The sequence below is a fragment of the Salvelinus alpinus genome, chromosome 17, assembly GCF_045679555.1.
Source record: "Salvelinus alpinus chromosome 17, SLU_Salpinus.1, whole genome shotgun sequence".
In the NCBI taxonomy this organism is placed as follows: Eukaryota; Metazoa; Chordata; class Actinopteri; order Salmoniformes; family Salmonidae; genus Salvelinus; species Salvelinus alpinus.
The window spans coordinates 28,645,187-28,662,456 of NC_092102.1; the positions used below are offsets into that span (position 1 = coordinate 28,645,187).

Consider the following 17,270-nt stretch of genomic DNA (forward strand, 5'->3'; position numbering starts at 1 on the left):
AAACAGGTTTAGACATTTTTCCAAATGTATAAAAAAAAACAGAAGTACCTTATTTAAATAAGTATTCAGACCCTTTGCTATGAGACTCGACATTTAGCTCAGGTGCATCCTGTTCCCATTGATCATCCTTGAGATGTTTCTACAACTTGATTAGAGTACACCTGTGGTAAATTTAATTGATTGGACATGATTTGGAAAGGCACACACCTGTCTATATAAGGTCCCACAGTTGACAGTGCATGTCTGAGCAAAAACCAAGCCATGAGGTCGAAGGAATTGGCCGTAGAGCTCCGAGACAGGATCTTGTCGAGGCACAGATCTGGGGAAGGGTATCAAAACATTTATGCAGCATGGAAGGTCCCCAAGAACACAGTGGCCATCATTCTTAAATGGATTGATGAGGGGAAAAAACGATTTAATCAATTTTAGAATAAGGCTGTATGAATGAACTGTATACCCATCTGGTGAGATTTGCTGAGCTTATGCTGTAGGCCTACTGGCCATAATAATAACAAGAAACAATAACAGAAGTCAAAATGCATTTTACTCCAGCTGCCAATGCATACTACTGTAGACTAGGCCTACGTTTTTCGTGTCATATCACTACTTTTATTTTATTCAAACACACAAAATCCAATTGTGGTAATATGAATTTAATTGAAAATAATTTGCCCTTTTTCTCAGATTCAACAAATATCGCTGAAAGACTAACTGCGGACGAAATTGAATTCGGCACAATGGACTGCACTGCGTTTAGCGGTCATGAAAGTCGGCTGCGATTTCAGCACCTAGGCAGTGAACAGCGCCGCGGTACGGCCAGCTATAAATGAGCTAAGATTGAAGAACCAGAGGTTGATTTGGCTTTCCCATTAATTTATGGAGGATTTAAAGAAATTGGGTGGTTACGTTTTTTTGTACACAAATGAAGCATTATAATTGTATGTTCTTCCTAACATACACACACACACAAAATGAAACAGGACTGTTATCTAGAAAATATTTTATTATAATTTTGGTTGTTAAATACCCAATGCATAGTCAAGATATGGAAGAGACTTAATCAAAGTAGAATAAAGGAAGTTTATGATATGGCTCATATTTCCCAAACTGTATTAGTATATCTCCTCAATATCATGCGTTGACTGTTCAAAATTGCATCAGTTCAAAAAAAATCTTCCATTGGTAGAAATTCCAAAAGATGTCCTCTATGGCTCACTCTCCAGTCTCAATTACCATGTCCTCCATCACTGTGGACTGTGTGAGCTGTCTCTATGAGATAAGTCTTTGTAGTGTGTAAACATATAGGCACTTTCTGTATGACTGGCCATTTAGCCTGTGTGCAGTGGGGCAAACTGTAGCATAGGGCCTTGGTGGGCTGTAACAATGGCTCCACTTCTCTTGCCCTCCTTTCCTTCTCTCCTTCCTCCCTTTCCCCAGGAGGGACTATTTATTGCACATAACCTCAAATAAAAACATCAATGACAAAACCAAGACAACTGGCTAAAAACAGACTAAAAGGTGTTAAAAAAGGATCACCATGTTAGATAATGTCTTGCAGTCCCTCTGCTTTGCATTGGTCTGAGTGTCTATGTCAGTGCAGTCACCCCTTGGCCTCCTACTCCTCCTCCAGATCTAGACCTCCACGGTCTTGAAGTAGATGCGGGCGTAGATGATGTCTAGCTGGCTGTGCAGGGCATGGAAGGAGGGCCGCTTAGAGGCCTCTGGGTTCCAGCACTCCAACATAATGCGATAGATGTTGGGGGGACACCTACTTGGACAGGACAACCTATAGCCTGTCGACAGGAGCTCCAGCACCTCCTTATTGCTCTTTCCTGTGTATGTGTTTGTGTGAGATCGAGAGCAAAAGAGAGAGATTGAGAGAGAGAAAGAGGGAGAAGAATAAATATTATTCAGAGGGATAAATATTATCAGTCAGAGGGAAATATTCAAAAGCATTTTTACAGATAGAGGTAATAGATTAACTGTAATGAGGGTTGACTTTTTCTCGTGATACGTGTTGTATAATGGTAAAAATAAGAATATTGTCTTGAAAACGTTTGACACACACACCATCGTATGGCATCTTTCCTCGTGACATCATCTCATAGAGCAGCACACCGAAGGACCAGACGTCAGACTTGACAGAGAAACGCTGGTAGAGAGCAGCCTCAGGGGCCGTCCATCTCACTGGGATCTTAGTGCTTCTGCTGGCTGTGTACACACTGTCCTACACACACACACACACACACACACACACACACACACACACACACACACACACACACACACACACACACACACACACACACACACACACACACACACACACACACACACACACACACACACACACACACACACACACACACACACACACACACACACACACAGAAAGAGAGAGAGAGAGAGAGGGGACATATCCAACCATTTGTGTTTACTAAGAATTTCTTCATATTCCTATGGAAATGTTCCAATTCTTTTTTTGCTTTTTAAGCAAGAATCCTTGCTTTATCTGAGAGTGAACAATTTCGCCTTGACCAGGATAAGTAAGCCCAACATACAGCATATTTTTCTAAAGCTTTAGTTAACCTATAGGTTCTCCCTCTTCATTTCTCCATACATTTCACATTCATGTCACATCCATTCTATCCTTACCTTAATGATCCGTGCCAGTCCAAAGTCAGCCACCTTACAGACCAGGTCATCTCCCACCAGGATGTTCCTGGCCGCCAGGTCCCTATGCACGATGTGTCGGTCCTCCAGGTAGGCCATGCCCTCGCCCACCTGGCTGCCCATGTAGATGAGGTGGGCAGAGGACAGCACATGACCCTCCGTCGCTGAGAACAGCATAGTGAGCACACAGGTTAGGATCTGTCAAGCATAATAAGGTCAGCATAGTTACTCAATTGCCTTAACATATACGTTTATTAGTTAAAAACATTTAAATCTCAAACAGATCTTTGTCAGGTGAACTGAGATGGAGTTATTTAATATGCAAGCCATATCTGATTCCTGCTATTACATCATTTTTTCAGCCAAGCACCCAATGACCACTTGAGGTTTTTGAATACTTATGTTATTGGTCAAGCATAATCATCTGTGAACACACACACTGAATGCAATGTAAAGACTGGGGAACAGAGGGGAGGGTGTGACTGACTCACTGCCCAGGTAGGACTTGAGGTTGCCCTTGGTCATGAGCTCAGTGACGATGTACACGGGCTCTCCCCTGGAACACAGGGCCAGCAGCTGGATCAGCTTGGGGTGGTGGAGGTTCTTAAGTGCCTGCACCTCCTTCACAAACTCATCCTGCTTAGTGTCCTCTGCAGGAGAGAGAGAGAGAGAGAGAGAGGCTGAGGTCAGTGCTATCAAGGTGATAAGGAGCTTAGGACTAACCCTATGTAGTATTATAATCCCTTTATGAACAATGTGAGAGCCCTGACCTGAGTGGACTGACTCAAAGTTAGAGAGTATGTAATTGTGTCTTTTGTGCATGCATGTGTTCCTGCTTTTTATAATGTTTTGCCATTGCAGCACTTGCCCATCTGCATTATGTCTTTGAAAATAATTCCCTCATCAATAGTCACTCATCAAATATTTGCCAAAATTCTGCTTGTAGTGTGCTGAATCATGTATTAATATGATAGCAGCGATAGCTAGCATGCTTACCTTGTTTGAGCATCTTGATGGCCACCTTCTTTTTCTGGTTGATCCACAGGGCCTCCCACACCTCTCCAAAGTGGCCCTCCCCCAGCTTCCTTTGCAGTTTAAACTCCTCCCGAGGATGCTCCCAGGGCTCCATGTCAAACAGCTCCCTCTGGGGACACCACAACAACACTGTTACAAGCAGCCTCACACAACTGGACACCACAATACTGTTACAGCAGCACAGAACACAGCTACCGGGTATGGCGAATACTTTCAAATACTTGAGCTGTGCTTCATTTTGTTTTCCCAGTACAATGCAACCAATGAAATAGTCCCAAAAGTGCAAACCACAAGCAAAATGATTACGCATTTGTGTGTCAAATAAAATAAAATAGTATTTGTCACATGCGGCAAATACAACAGGTGCAGACTTTCCCGTGAAATGCTTACTAACAAGCCCTTAACCAACAATGAGTTAAAAAGTAAGAACATTAGCAAATAAAAATAGTAACACAATAGATTACAATAATGAGGCTTTATAGAAGGACTACCTGTACCGAGTAAATGTGCAGGGGTACGAGGTAGTTGAGGTAATAGGCAATATGTACATGTAGGTAGAGGTAAAAGTGGCTAGGTAATCAGGATAGATAATAAACAGAGTAGTATCAGCGTATGTGAAGAGTGCATAAGTGTGTGTAAGTGGCGTCAATATTGTGACGACCCTCCCACTCTGTCTGCCGAATTATTTTTCTTTGCTCTTGTTTTCCTTAATAGGATGTCGGTGGGCGGAGCCGGGAGGGTCGTCAGCGAAATGGTACACCTGGGCTCGGGTGTGTCCCAGGATAAATGCACCCCTTCCCCATTAATTGGGAAGACTCTCTCCATGCAGACACTGATAGATTTTGGTTGTGGCATTTTTGTGGCTGTTTTTGTTTGTTTGTGTTGGCACCTTTCAACACCCCTCATTATCACATTTATCTACGCAACCACTCACTTACACGAGCCAGTTCGTGACAAGTGGGGGCTCATCTGGGAACATAAGGTTGGTTCCTAGACATTTTGGCGTATAGCACTTTGTTGCATTATGAAAGACTAATACTAGTGTCATTTGGCTTACTAGTATGTGTGTTGTTTGGGAGAAAATGTGGAGTTAATGTTAAACTCTGTAGGTGCTTAGTTTGCATCTTTTGTCTGAGTTGTAGAATTTGGTGCCCAGTACTGGTTGCCTTTGTTTGTTTGTTTGGTAAACTTGCCACTGTGGTGGATAGTTGGTTGTGTTCTGCGTTGGAGAAAGTACATTGTTTAGTTTCCAGGCCCCTGCCCAGGCTGGAGACTCTTGCTCTACTCGCTGTTGGGACATCGGTCTGAGGCGGTGAGTACAATTGACTGTGTACCTCAGTGGGAGATTTGGGTAGGGTAGTGACACTAGCTACCCGGAGCTATAGCCTTTTTTCCTCTGTTAGGCTTAGTGATGTGTTTCACTTTGGAATATGTTGGGCATGGTTATTTTTGTGTGGTGTCTGTGGACTGAGCAGTTGTCTCGGGGGCACATCTGTGGCTTGGTGGAATCTGCCAGCGTGCTGGGTGATTTATTTCCTTGCCAGCGGGCTACAGTGCATAATTACCCACCGCAAATCCGCATGAAGACTAGGGTTGAGTTACTGTGGGTTTTGGGGAAGCTCCATATCGCTCTTCTGTGGTGCCCATTGTGATTGTCATTTCTCTGGTTGTGGTCTGGTGTGCTCAGCAGAGGGGAAGAGTGAGATTTTTTTAATTTTCTTGCGACTATGGCATCTTACCTAGATGAGTTCATTTGCTTCCCATCAGAGGAACTGTTAGAATTATCTACTAAAGAACAGCTGTTGAAGGTTGCTACAAGGTTGAAATTAGTGATAACCGTCAAAATTCTATGAGGTTGATATTGAAGGCCAATCTGATGGAGAGTGGTGTTCTTGAAGTTACCACTAGGGCAGCCTCTGCCGAGGACTCGCCCTCTCTCTAACGTTAATGACCGCTCCATCGGTTAGTCCTAGTAGTCTTCTTTTTGAACAGCAGAAAGAACTGCTTCTGTTACAGCTAGAGCATGATCGGCTAAAGTATGAAAAGGAATTGGAATTTAAACAGGATTTGGAGTGTGCTAAAATCTAGCTGCGGCTAGAGCTGGTAAGGGAAGGAAGGCTCTCAGGGGAGAGTTTGCTCTGGGAAGGTGACCCAGATGTACATGGGGTCGTGCCCCAGATACATTTGATATTGTTGGGAACTTACGGTTGTTGCATACATTTTATGAAAAGGACCCTGAGATATTCTTTTCGTTGTTTGAGTGTGTTGCTGACGTTAGGAGTTGGCCTGATTCTGACTGCACTTTAATGTTGCAGTGTGTGCTGACTGGTAAAGCGCAGGAAGCATATTCAGCTCTTAGTGTAGCCGACAGTGTCAGTTATGATAAGGTTAAAACGGCTGTGTTACAGATTTACGAATTGGTTCCTGAGGCTTACCGCCAACGATTTAGAACTTTAAAAAGGGATGATGAACACATGTTGAGTTTGAGCGAGAATTATCTTCAGTTTAATCGCTGGTGTTCCGCCTCTGCAGTTATGACTTTCCAAGGGCTGTGTGATATGATTATGTTAGAGCAATTTAAGGACACAATCCCTGATCGTATAGCCATGTACATTAATGAACGAAAAGTAAAGTCTGTCGCTGATGCTGCGGTTTTGGCGGATGAGTATATTTTGACTCACAAGTGTCTTGGCAGAGCCCCGTATTCGGAGTGAGTGGGGCGTTCGGAGAGATTTGGGCCTCGCTCACCGAGATACTTTGGTTCACGGGCAGAGTTTCATTCAACTAGGGTTGAGCCTGACTCCCGTGGTAAAGCTGACTTGTGTCAAGAGTGTCACTACTGTCAAGGTTCAGGTCATTGGAAAACGAATGTCAAGTTCTCAGGGCTAGGGGTACATTCAGTATGTGTGCTTATGTTAAATCTAAGGCGTTAGCTGTGCCTGTTCCACATCAGTTCACTCCTGACACATTGTCTCAGGCCCAGGGGCATGTGAAAGTCCATATTGACCCAGACTATTTACCTTTCATTATGGAGGGTTTTGTGTCTGTTAGGTAAGGACCTAGTGCCAGTGAAGATCCTGAGCGACACAGGTGCCTCTGAATCATTTGTTGGAGTCTGTTACCCTTCTCTGCTGAGAATGATTCAGGGAATAGCGATCTAATTAGGGGAATAGGTTTGAACACTGTCAGTTCTGAGCCGTGGCGACCTGATCACTGCGCCGGCTAACGAGAATACCACAAAGAAGTCTGTCACTGCTTTCCCTGTTATCCCGTTATCTGTATCCCGCTCCGATCTAATCAACGTGCAACGGACTGACCCCACATTAGAAGAGTTGCGTGACCAAATTGTGCCTGTTGAACAGTTGGGAGATGTCTCACATGGCTATTTTCTCCAAGAGGATGTCCTGATGAGAAAGTGGGTGTCTCATGGTGGTTGTTTTCTGGGGGAGGCGATTAGTCAGGTTGTTGTACCAGTTAAGCTTCGTGAGCTGGTGTTGCCAACTTCCCACAAAGACGTTGCTGGACAGACATATGGGTGCGAGGAAAACCTACGATCGCATATTAAGACATTTCTTTTGGCCTAGACTAAAGAGGGATGTTTCTGAGTTCATCAACTTGTCACACCTGTCAATTAACTGGTAAACCTAATCAAGCTATAAAGCCGGTACCACTTTTTCCTATTCCTGTACTCAGCCAACCTTTTGAGTATCTGATTATTGACTGTGTTGGTCCTCTGCCTCGTTCTAAAAAGGGTAGTAGTTACCTGTTCATTGTGATGTGTCAGACCACTAGGTTTCCTGCTGCCTATCCTCATGTCTATCACGACTAAGTCTGTGCTAAAAGCTTTGACTCAGTTTCTCACTGTTTGGAATCCCTAAGGTCATTCAGAGTGATCAAGGATCTAATTTCACTAATCTGTTTGGTCAGGTTCTCCAACAGCTCCATATTAAACACAATTTGTCTAGCGCCTATCCCGCGCAAAGTCAAGGAGCACTGGAACGTTTCCATCAAACACTTAAGTCTTTGAGAGATTATTGTACTGAGATGGATTGGGAGGAGGGGTTGCCTTGGTTACTGTTTGCCACTAGTGAGGTTTCACAGGAGAGTACGGGTTTCAGTCCAAATGACCTTGTGTTTGGACATAGAGTGCGTGGACTTCTATCTGTTCTCCAGGATGACTGGAAGTCCCCTCAGTCCCTTTTATCTTATGTGTGTGATTTCCGGCGACCCCTGTACGCCGCTGGGGAAATGGCTAAAGAGAAGCTATCATCTTCACAGGAGAGAATGAAGGGCATATTTGATCGGTGAACTGAGCCTCGTCACTTTAGTCCAGGTGACCAGGTTCTTACTCTGCTGCCAATTGTTGGTTCTCCTTTTCAAGCCAAGTTTCAAGGTCCATATACCGTTGTGAGCCAGTGCACTGAGCAAAACTATCTAGTTGCCACTCCAGAATGAAGAAAAGCGCACCAACTGTGCAATGTAAATTTGTTAACCCTATTATGCACGTTCCTCTGAGGCTGAACAGTGGGAGTCTACAGAGGACGGTAAATCTGTTCTTTTGGCTGATACCGTTATTTCGCTGGGTTCTTGTCATGCTAGGTCTGTGCATGAGGAGGAAGATGTTCCTGGTCCCGACGATTGCATACTGCAGGGTAGATTGAAAAATTCAGAGACACTGGATATTTTAGACAGCCTTCTCGCTCATCTACCTGTTGATGGGCGGAAAGAGATGGTTGGTGTGATTCGGAGAGTTCCAGGTTTGTTTTCTGATACACCTACACGTACAAACATAATGGAACATGATATTGACATTGGAGATGCTGACCCCATTCGTCAGCGGTTCTATAGAGTTTCTTCAGAGAAACTGCGTTGTCTGGATGCTGAGGTCAGGTACATGCTGGAGAGTAAGATGGCAGAGCCTTCTTTCTCCAGTCGGGATTCTGCCTGTATCTTGGTCAGTAAACCGGATGGGACAAACAGATTTTGTACGGACTACCGTAAGGTAAAGTGTCACTAAGCCAGATTCATTGCCTCTTCCTCGAATGGAGGACTGCGCTGATTAAGTCGGCGCAGCTAAGTTTGCGCAAATTTGACCTGTTATAGGGCTATTGGCAGGTGCCACTGACGTATAGGGCACGTGAAATCTCTGCCTTTTACACCCTCTGGTCTGTACTCGTATTCGGTTATGAGTTTTGGAATGTGTAATGCACCTGCCACTTTTCAGCGACTTATGAACAGGATTGTATCCGGTCTGGCCGGGTGTGCTGTTTATCTTGACGATGTATTGATATATATGCAGATACTTGGGAGGAACATCTGTCCCGTATTCAAGCCTTGTTCGACCGCCTAGCTGCGGGTTGCCTCACGATAAATCTGGCTAAATGTGAGTTTTCTCAGGCGACCATTACATACCATGGAAAGGTGGTTGGGCAGGTTGAAGTGCATCCTGTTTGGGCTAAGGTGGTAGCTATTGATGCTTTCCCACCAACTACTAAAAAGGAACTGATGTGTTTCTTGGGAATGATTTAGTTATTATTGTAGTTTTTCTAGGAACTTCTCTACTGTGGTCGCTCCCATGACAGATTTGCTGAAAGCTAAGGCTATTTACGTATGGTCTTCTCGTTGTCAACAGGCTTTTGAAGATGCAAAGAGGTTGCTTACCTCAACTCCGGTGTTGGCTGCTCCTCGCGTGGATTTGTCATTTACCTTGCAGGTGGATGCTAGTCATGTGGGGGCAGGTGCAGTTTTGCTGCAAGCAGATGTGTCTGGGGTTGAGAGGCCTGTTTCTTTTCCAAGAAGTTGAACCATTATCAGTTGAACTACTCGGTCATTGAAAAAAGCGCTAGCACTCATATGGGCGCTACAACACTTCGAAGTGTATGTCAGGAGTAGTACCTATTGTGGTCTACACCGACCATAACCCTCACCTCACCTGAGGATAATGAGATGGTGTTTATTTTTACAAGCATTCCATCTCGATGTGCGGCACATCCGGGGGACTGATAATGTCATTGCTGACGCGCTCTCTCGTGCTCCCAGTTCCTGAATGTTCACGTGACTGACCACTTATTTTGTGTCTGGTATTGTCCTGTTCTGTCGCTCCTGTCTGTTCCCTTCTGGTCTCGTTTTCTTTCCTCTTAAAGGTTGCTTCCTATCCGCAGAGGTTGCTGAGGTCTGGGGAGGACGAGGTTGGCTGGGGCAAGTGGACGCAAAGGCTGGATCAATTTGTTGTGTGACTGGTACGATGTTCCGGGGTCTTTGTTGGTCCCTGGTTTTATGGGGAGGGGGGGAGGGGGTGACGACCCTCCCACTGTCTGCCGAATTCTTTTGCTCTAGTTTTCCTTACTGGGATGCCGGTGGGTGGAGCCGGGAGGGTCGTCAGCGAAATGGGACACCTGGGCTCGGGTGTGTCCCAGGATAAATGCACCCCTATCCCATTAATTGGGAAGACTCTCTCCATGCAGACACTGATAGATTTTGGTTGTGGCATTTTTGTGGCTGTTTTTGTTAGTTTTCATTGGCAGCTTTCAACACCCCTCATTATCACATTTATCCACGCAACCACTCACTTACACTACTGATTACTGACTACATACACAATTGCTAATTGTGTTTAGTTTACTTTAGTTAATAAATATATTTTGTTATTCCTTATCTCCACGTCGTCTCGCTTTTTGTTATGGGCTTCGAGCCGGTTCGTGACAATATGCATGAGTGTGTGCAAAAAAGTCAAAATTGGCCGTATTCTAATTTAATTTTTTATATTTGGTCTTAATTTATGGTTAGGGTTAGGCAGAAGGTTAGGATTGTGGTTTAGGTTAAATCAGATTTTAAATAGACAAATTGTAGAAATAGGTGGGGGGTTTATGACTTTGTGGCTGTGGTAACTAGTGACGACTGCAAAAAAGGGTCAATGCAAATAGGCCCAGGTGGCCATTTGATTAACTGTTCATCATTCTTATGGCTGGGAGGTAGAAGCTGTTCGGGAGCCTTTTGGTCCCAGACTTGGCGTTCTGGTACTGCTGCTGTGCGGTAGCAGAGTGAACAGTCTATGGCATGGGTGGCCGGGGTCTTTGACAATTTTCCAGGCCTTCCTCTGACAGTGATTTACTAGGCGGTCCGCATCACCCTCTGTAGAGCCTTGTGGTCGGATACCAAGCGTTAATGCAGCCAGTCAAGAGGCTCTCAGTACTGCAGCTGTAGAACGTTTTGAGGATCTGAGGGCCCATGCCAAATCTTTTCAGCCTCCTGATGGGCAAGAGTCGTTGTCGTGCCTTCATGACTGTATTGGTGTGTGTGGACCATGTTCATTTCTTAGTGATGAGGACACAGGAACTTGAATCTCTCGACCCGCTCCACTACAGCCCCGTCGTGTGAGTGTGGTGATCAGATGGCTTTAGTACATTGAAAGATAGGTAAGTTTCTTTAAAAACACAGGCTCTTAAAAATACAAATGTATTATTTGATACTTAGACTCATAATCAAGTGCTACAAAATATATGTGTCAATCAAGAAATGATCAATAAATAATCTACAAAGGATGATTTATACTTAAATGATTACCAAGTTTACATTGTGATTGTCTTGGCAAATCAAAATAAACAAATGGTTAAATGAAATAAACTACAAATGAAATGTAACATCTGCTCCTTTCAATCTCATGAAGAGAATTTGAAATCATCTTGGCTTTCCTTTCAAGAGGCTCAGTCTAAATGTTTGTTTCATACAACAAAACGAGGAAGCTACAGAAGTGTCAACTGAAATAAAAAGGGCCTGAAGTGAGGGGGGAGTGTGTGTGTGTCTGCGGGGCTTTCCACAGCCTCTGATTCAGTCACATCTCTGCTGGGAAGGAAGAGAGAAGAGATCTGATCACGGAGAGGTCTCCAGTAAAAACAGCCTGATCACTGCTACTACACTACTGCTTCTTGATTCCGTAATGTAATGTAAACACATAATTCTAACATATGATTGGATTTTGGGGAATTTGTCTGCCAAAAACTCTGGATTTGTGTGTGTGAGATCTGGGTGGTACACACACCTGCTGTGCACATGGCTCATCCAGAGGCACTCCTAGACTCCTGGAGTTGTTCTGGTAGTAGCGGATCAGCTCCCCCAGAGTGGCGAAGGAAATCTTGTCTGACACAAAGTACGCCCCGATCAATGAACGCTGGATCCGGAAATGGAACACTTTCCCATCGTTTCTGGCTGCGGAGGAGAGGGCAAACATGATTTGACTGTTTTAAATGACACATTTCAAAAGCAGGGTGGTTTACACACGGATTTCCTTTTTAAATGTCTTATGTCACACCCACACTTGGCCAAAGTAATATTAGCAACAGGACATATGAGCACTGATTTGGACATTGCTTACAGTATAGTGGGTGATCAGAGGATGGTGGTTCTCAACTACGGAAGTACTTTATTGCCACCCATTGGTGAATGAATGACTGCACTTTTTCCACTGGTATTTGTTTGCATAGTATTTAATAGTGAAATTGTGTGGTAACAACATAATTAAATATTAGAACTCTATTTAATAGGATCTCTGTGGGTAACAATGGGTTCTTTCTGGTATTTACTTAAATTAATTCAGAGCTACCCAGTAGGCTACCAAATGGTGCATACGGTGCTTGTGTTAATGAATTACCAAGTAATTAACATGTGACCATGCAATATGGGCTTACCTGAGATGGTGTATTCATCACTGTGGCTCTCGCTAATGCGCACCAGGAACGAGCCATCCTTATTCTGAGAGGCTTGGAGCAGTTTCTCAGCCTTCAGCCGGTTGATGTTCCCATAATACCACCTCAACAGACAGACAGATGGATAGATGAACAGGCAGACAGGGAAAGAGGAAGACAGATGGACAAAAAGAGACACATGCACAATTGCACACAGGAGCAGACAAGAGCACACACACTGACACAGACACACACACAAATTTCTCCTAAAAAACAACCGCAGTGAACCCCCCCCAATATCAATGTAATCTAATAACTGATCTATTTCTCAAACGCAAGCTGCTTTGAGTGGAAAAGTAGGTGTGGTTAATAGGCTAGACTCCAGAGAGTAAGGAAGGCTATTTACAGTAATTAACAAGAATAGGTGTGGCTGTGCTGTGCTGTGCTGCAAACACTAGGTACCTTTCCATGACGATTAGGTTTCACCTGAAACTCTGTCAGGTGCGGGTGTGAGCTGAGTTGAGAGATTATAATTTGTCAAAAGTTGTGTATCCACTGCTGTACTTCGCATAGAGTAGTTACTAAAGCTACAACTTGACTGCAGTTGCACCAATCTGACCACAAAGACAGGAACTTTATTTGTAAATGGTAACGGTAGCCACATACAGAAATGTAATACAGTGGCATTGTTATATACTACAATGCTGTCAACTGTGCAGTAGTAAACATGAAGGGAGGGAGGGGTGCTGTGTCACTTCTCTGTCAACAAACATTGACATTATTTAATCTGAATTAGTTCTATTTGAAATAATGACCATGCCAAATCTTTTTTGATCTCAAATAAAACATGTTAAATATAGCCTACCCAGTAAGCAAAAAGACGTTGGGGAAAAAAACGTATAAAAGACGGATCTTACGGACGTAAACAATATGCATTTTCCGGTTGTTGAAAATACGTATTTTTCGTACATTGAAATCCGGTTTAAAATTATAGTAGAAAATATTTATTTTCCAGAAGTTGCAATCAGGTTATCTTTGTTTCTTAATAAACGTTGGAAATACTTAATTTACAGACTTTGAAAATACATATTTTTTATGTCATTGATTCTATGGCCAAATTTCAACAGCACATATTGTACATTCTCATTGAAGTAAGCATTATATCACAATAATAACTTTTCAATACATTTAATATAGGAAAGATGAGCCAACTGAAGATTGCAAAATATAATATTTATAATCGCTCTCATCTGTCACACTGCACTTACAGTGCATTCGGAGTATTCAGACCCCTTGACTTTTCCCACATTTTGTTATGTTACAGCCTCATTCTAAAATGTATTAAATTGTTATTTTTGCACTTTTATTAAAAATAAAAAAACGTAAATATAACATTTACATTTCAGACCCTTTACTCAGTACTTTTTTGAAGCACCTCTGACAGCAATTACAGCCAGGAGTCTCCTTAGGTATGATGCCACTGTACAAGCTTGGCACACCTGTATTTGGGGAGTTTCTCCCATTCTTCTCTGCAGATGCTCTCAACCTCTGTCAGATTGGATGGGGAGCGTCGCTACACAGCTATTTTCAGGTCTCTCCAGAGATGTTCAATCGGCTTCAAGTACGGGCTCTGGCTGGGCCAATCAAGGACATTCAGAGACTTGTCCCGAAGCCACTCCTGCGTTGTCTTGCCTGTGTGGTTAGGGTCGTTGTCCGGTTGGAAGGTGAACCTTCGCCCCAGTCTGAGGTCCTGAGCGCTCTGGAGCAGGTATTCATCAAGGATCTCCCTGCACTTTACTCCGTTTATTTTCCCATCGATCCTGACTAGTCTCCCTGTCCCTGCCGCTAAAAAACATCTGCTTGATGCTGAAACCACTATGCTTCACCGCAGGGATGGTGCCAGGTTTCCTCTAGACGTGACTCTTGGCATTCAGGCCAGAGTTCAATCTTGGTTTCATCAGACCAGAGAACCTTGTTTCTCATGGTCTGAGAGTCCTTTAGGTGCCTTTTGGCAAACTCCAAGTGGGCCGTCATTTGCCTTTTACTGAGGAGTGGCTTCCGCCTGGCCACTCTACCATAAGGGCCTGATTGGTGGAGTGCTGCAGAGATGGTTGTCTTTCTGGAAGGTTCTCCCATCTCCACAGAGGAACCCTTCTCCCCCGATTGCTCAGTTTGGCCGGGCGGCCAGCTCTAGGAAGAGTATTGGTGGTTCCAAACTTCTTCCATTTAAGAATGATGAAGGCTACTGTGTTCTTTGGGACCTTCAATGCTGCAGACATTTTTTGGTACCCTTCCCCAGATCTGTGCTTCGACACAATCCTGTCTCGGAGCTCTATGGCCAATTCCTTCGACCTCATGGCTTGGTTTTTGCTCTGACATGCACTGTCAACTGTGAGACCTTATATAGACAGGTGTGTGCCTTTCCAATGTCCAATCAATTGAATTTACCACAGGTGTACTCTAATCAAGTTGTAGAAACATCTCAAGGATGATCAATGGAAACAATATTCACCTGAACTCAATTTTGAGTCTCATAGCAAAGGGTCTGAATAGTTATGTAAATAAGGTGTTTCTGTTTTTATTTTTTATAAATTTGTCGGTCGGACTGCCAGATGGTGAAGCGTAATTCATCACTCCAGAGAACGTGTTTCCACTGCACCAGAGTTCAATGGCGGCGAGCTTTACACCACTCCAGCCAAAGCTTGGCATTGTGCATGGGGATCTTAGGCTTGTGTGCGGCTGCTCGGCCATGGAAACTCATTTGATGAAGCTCCTGATGAACAGTTATTGTGCTAACGTTGCTTCCAGAGGCAGTTTGGGACTCGGTAGTGAGTTCCAAACTGCCCCTGGAAGCAACCGAGGACAGACGATTTTTACACGCTACGTGCTTCAGCACCACTTGTGTGGCCTACCACTTCTTGGCTGAGCAGTTGTTGCTCCTAGAAGTTTCCACTTCACAATAACAGCACTTACAGTTGACCGGGGCAGCTCTAGCAGGGCAGGCATTTGACAGGTGGCATCCTATGACGGTGCCACGTTGAAAGTCACTGAGCTCTTCAGTAAGGCCATTCTACTGCCAATGTTTGTCTATGGAGATTGCATGGCGGTGTACTCATTTTTATACACCTGTCAGCAACATGTGGCTGAAATAGCCGAATCCACTAATTTGAAGGGGTGTCCATATACGTTTGTATAGTGTTATGTTTTATCCAAATCAAGGCCGGTCCAGATGGAAGATGTTGCAGGGTGGGGGTGCTGTGATTTTTTAGCCCGAGCTACGCTAGAAAAGGCTATTGTAACGACCCGGTATTGTGTTCTGTGTTTGTGGGTGTGTTATGGTTCTCATGGCTACTAGCAGGGGTTAAATATGTCAGGACAGATGGAAAGGTTGGGGGGGTATGATGGGTAATACCGCGGGATTTGGAAATGCATAAATAGGGATTACTGTCTCATTGTTCGCTCTCTTCTGTTCGTGCCTTGATCTGTTCCTATGAGAGTGACTCTTGACCCGACAGGGTAACATTGTGTACGTTCGGCATTTTTTAGCCCGAGCTACGCTAGAAAAGGCTATATTAGTCCGCTAATACAGGACTAGTAAAGTCCCAGCATACTACTTTTGTGAAGAAAAAAAGTATAATTATACATTTTCAACAGTACCCCCTACTTCCCGCGGCTATGGGTCCAGAAATCAATTAAGGCCGGTCCAGATCAGACCAAAAAAATATAATAATAAATACGTCCAAAAAGATGTCGCTGTAGGTTCTGGAATACCTTATTGGTAAACCTGGTAGATTAAACATGATCCTATACAATATGGTGGACAAAAGCCAATCAAACCCGAAACGAGTGAAAGAAACATGGTGAAATCTCAACTGCATATTATGAATGAAACAATGTTGAGGTTGACCGCGCGCATAGACGCGCCACTCACTTGTGATTAGCGAACTCGTCCTGTAGAATGGCCACATATGTAGCCGGGACCAGTCCGGACTCCATCGAACCGGTAAGTTTTTTGGCAAGCACATAATCCCCCCTCTTTTCTATTACTGACAGCTTGTCCCCTTCCTTGATAGTCAGCTCCTCCTCGCTCCTGGCTTCGAAATCAAACAGAGCCGCATAGAGCTGAGTCGGTTTCTTCTTGGGGGACGGGGAACGGATATCACCTGAAATAGTGGGGATTTCGGCTGGTCGGGTCATATTTGGGTAATGGAATTCGGGCCATATCCAGTTCCATAGTCGGCTACAGCATGGCATGCAACCACGACAACAAACCTCCATCCCAAGCCAGTCGCAACGCCGAGGTATCCAGGTTTTTTTAGGGAACCGCGACAATACGACGCGAAAATAAATGTGTTAATAGGAGAGCCAGAGGCCTATACAGTTTCGAGACGTCTTCGAGCTGCCCTTTCTCTCCTTCACAGCAAACATAGTGCGGCATCAGCGATAATTAGGTTGATAATCAGGAGAAACCTGTTTTGTGTTGAGATGGATCAGGGACACAATACTGTTGGCCGTGGGAATGCGGAAACGAGATATCCATGTCCAATTGTGCCCACATTGATCCTCAGTCATTTGCCAAGTGCGCCTAAAAGAGGAAATAGCCTACCTATACTTGTCCTCCAATGAATGATAACCAAATACCGCATCTCTCTGGAATACGGTCAAAATTTCTGCACTGCAAGTGGCATTTGCTGTGCCAGGTCCACGAAATGCGTATAGTCAGGGTTTTTGTTTGGAACACTAGACATTTCCCGCTATCCCCGCGTCTGTGAACCTGTCCGCCTGCTGCTCGTGCTTGGCGGTTAAATCAACAACACCCCAGAGTATATCTGTCCATCTACAACTACACCATTGTCTCTGGTGCAAGTGATATAGTCCGTG

The 17,270-nt window shown here is 44.2% G+C and overlaps 1 protein-coding gene across 1 annotated transcript; it reads right to left on the reverse strand.

The window, feature by feature from the left end:
- Nucleotides 1-983: 983 nt before the first annotated feature.
- LOC139542675 (tyrosine-protein kinase Srms-like) lies at nucleotides 984-17,178 on the reverse strand. The gene is made up of 8 exons (XM_071348400.1): nucleotides 16,321-17,178; nucleotides 12,393-12,514; nucleotides 11,747-11,913; nucleotides 3,670-3,817; nucleotides 3,165-3,323; nucleotides 2,656-2,837; nucleotides 2,071-2,227; nucleotides 984-1,832 (listed from the first exon to the last, which is right to left on the reverse strand). The coding sequence occupies exons 1-8, from the start codon at nucleotides 16,665-16,667 to the stop codon at nucleotides 1,633-1,635; spliced, it is 1,482 nt and encodes a 493-aa protein (XP_071204501.1). The 5' UTR covers nucleotides 16,668-17,178; the 3' UTR covers nucleotides 984-1,632.
- Between the last annotated feature and the right edge of the window lie 92 nt (nucleotides 17,179-17,270).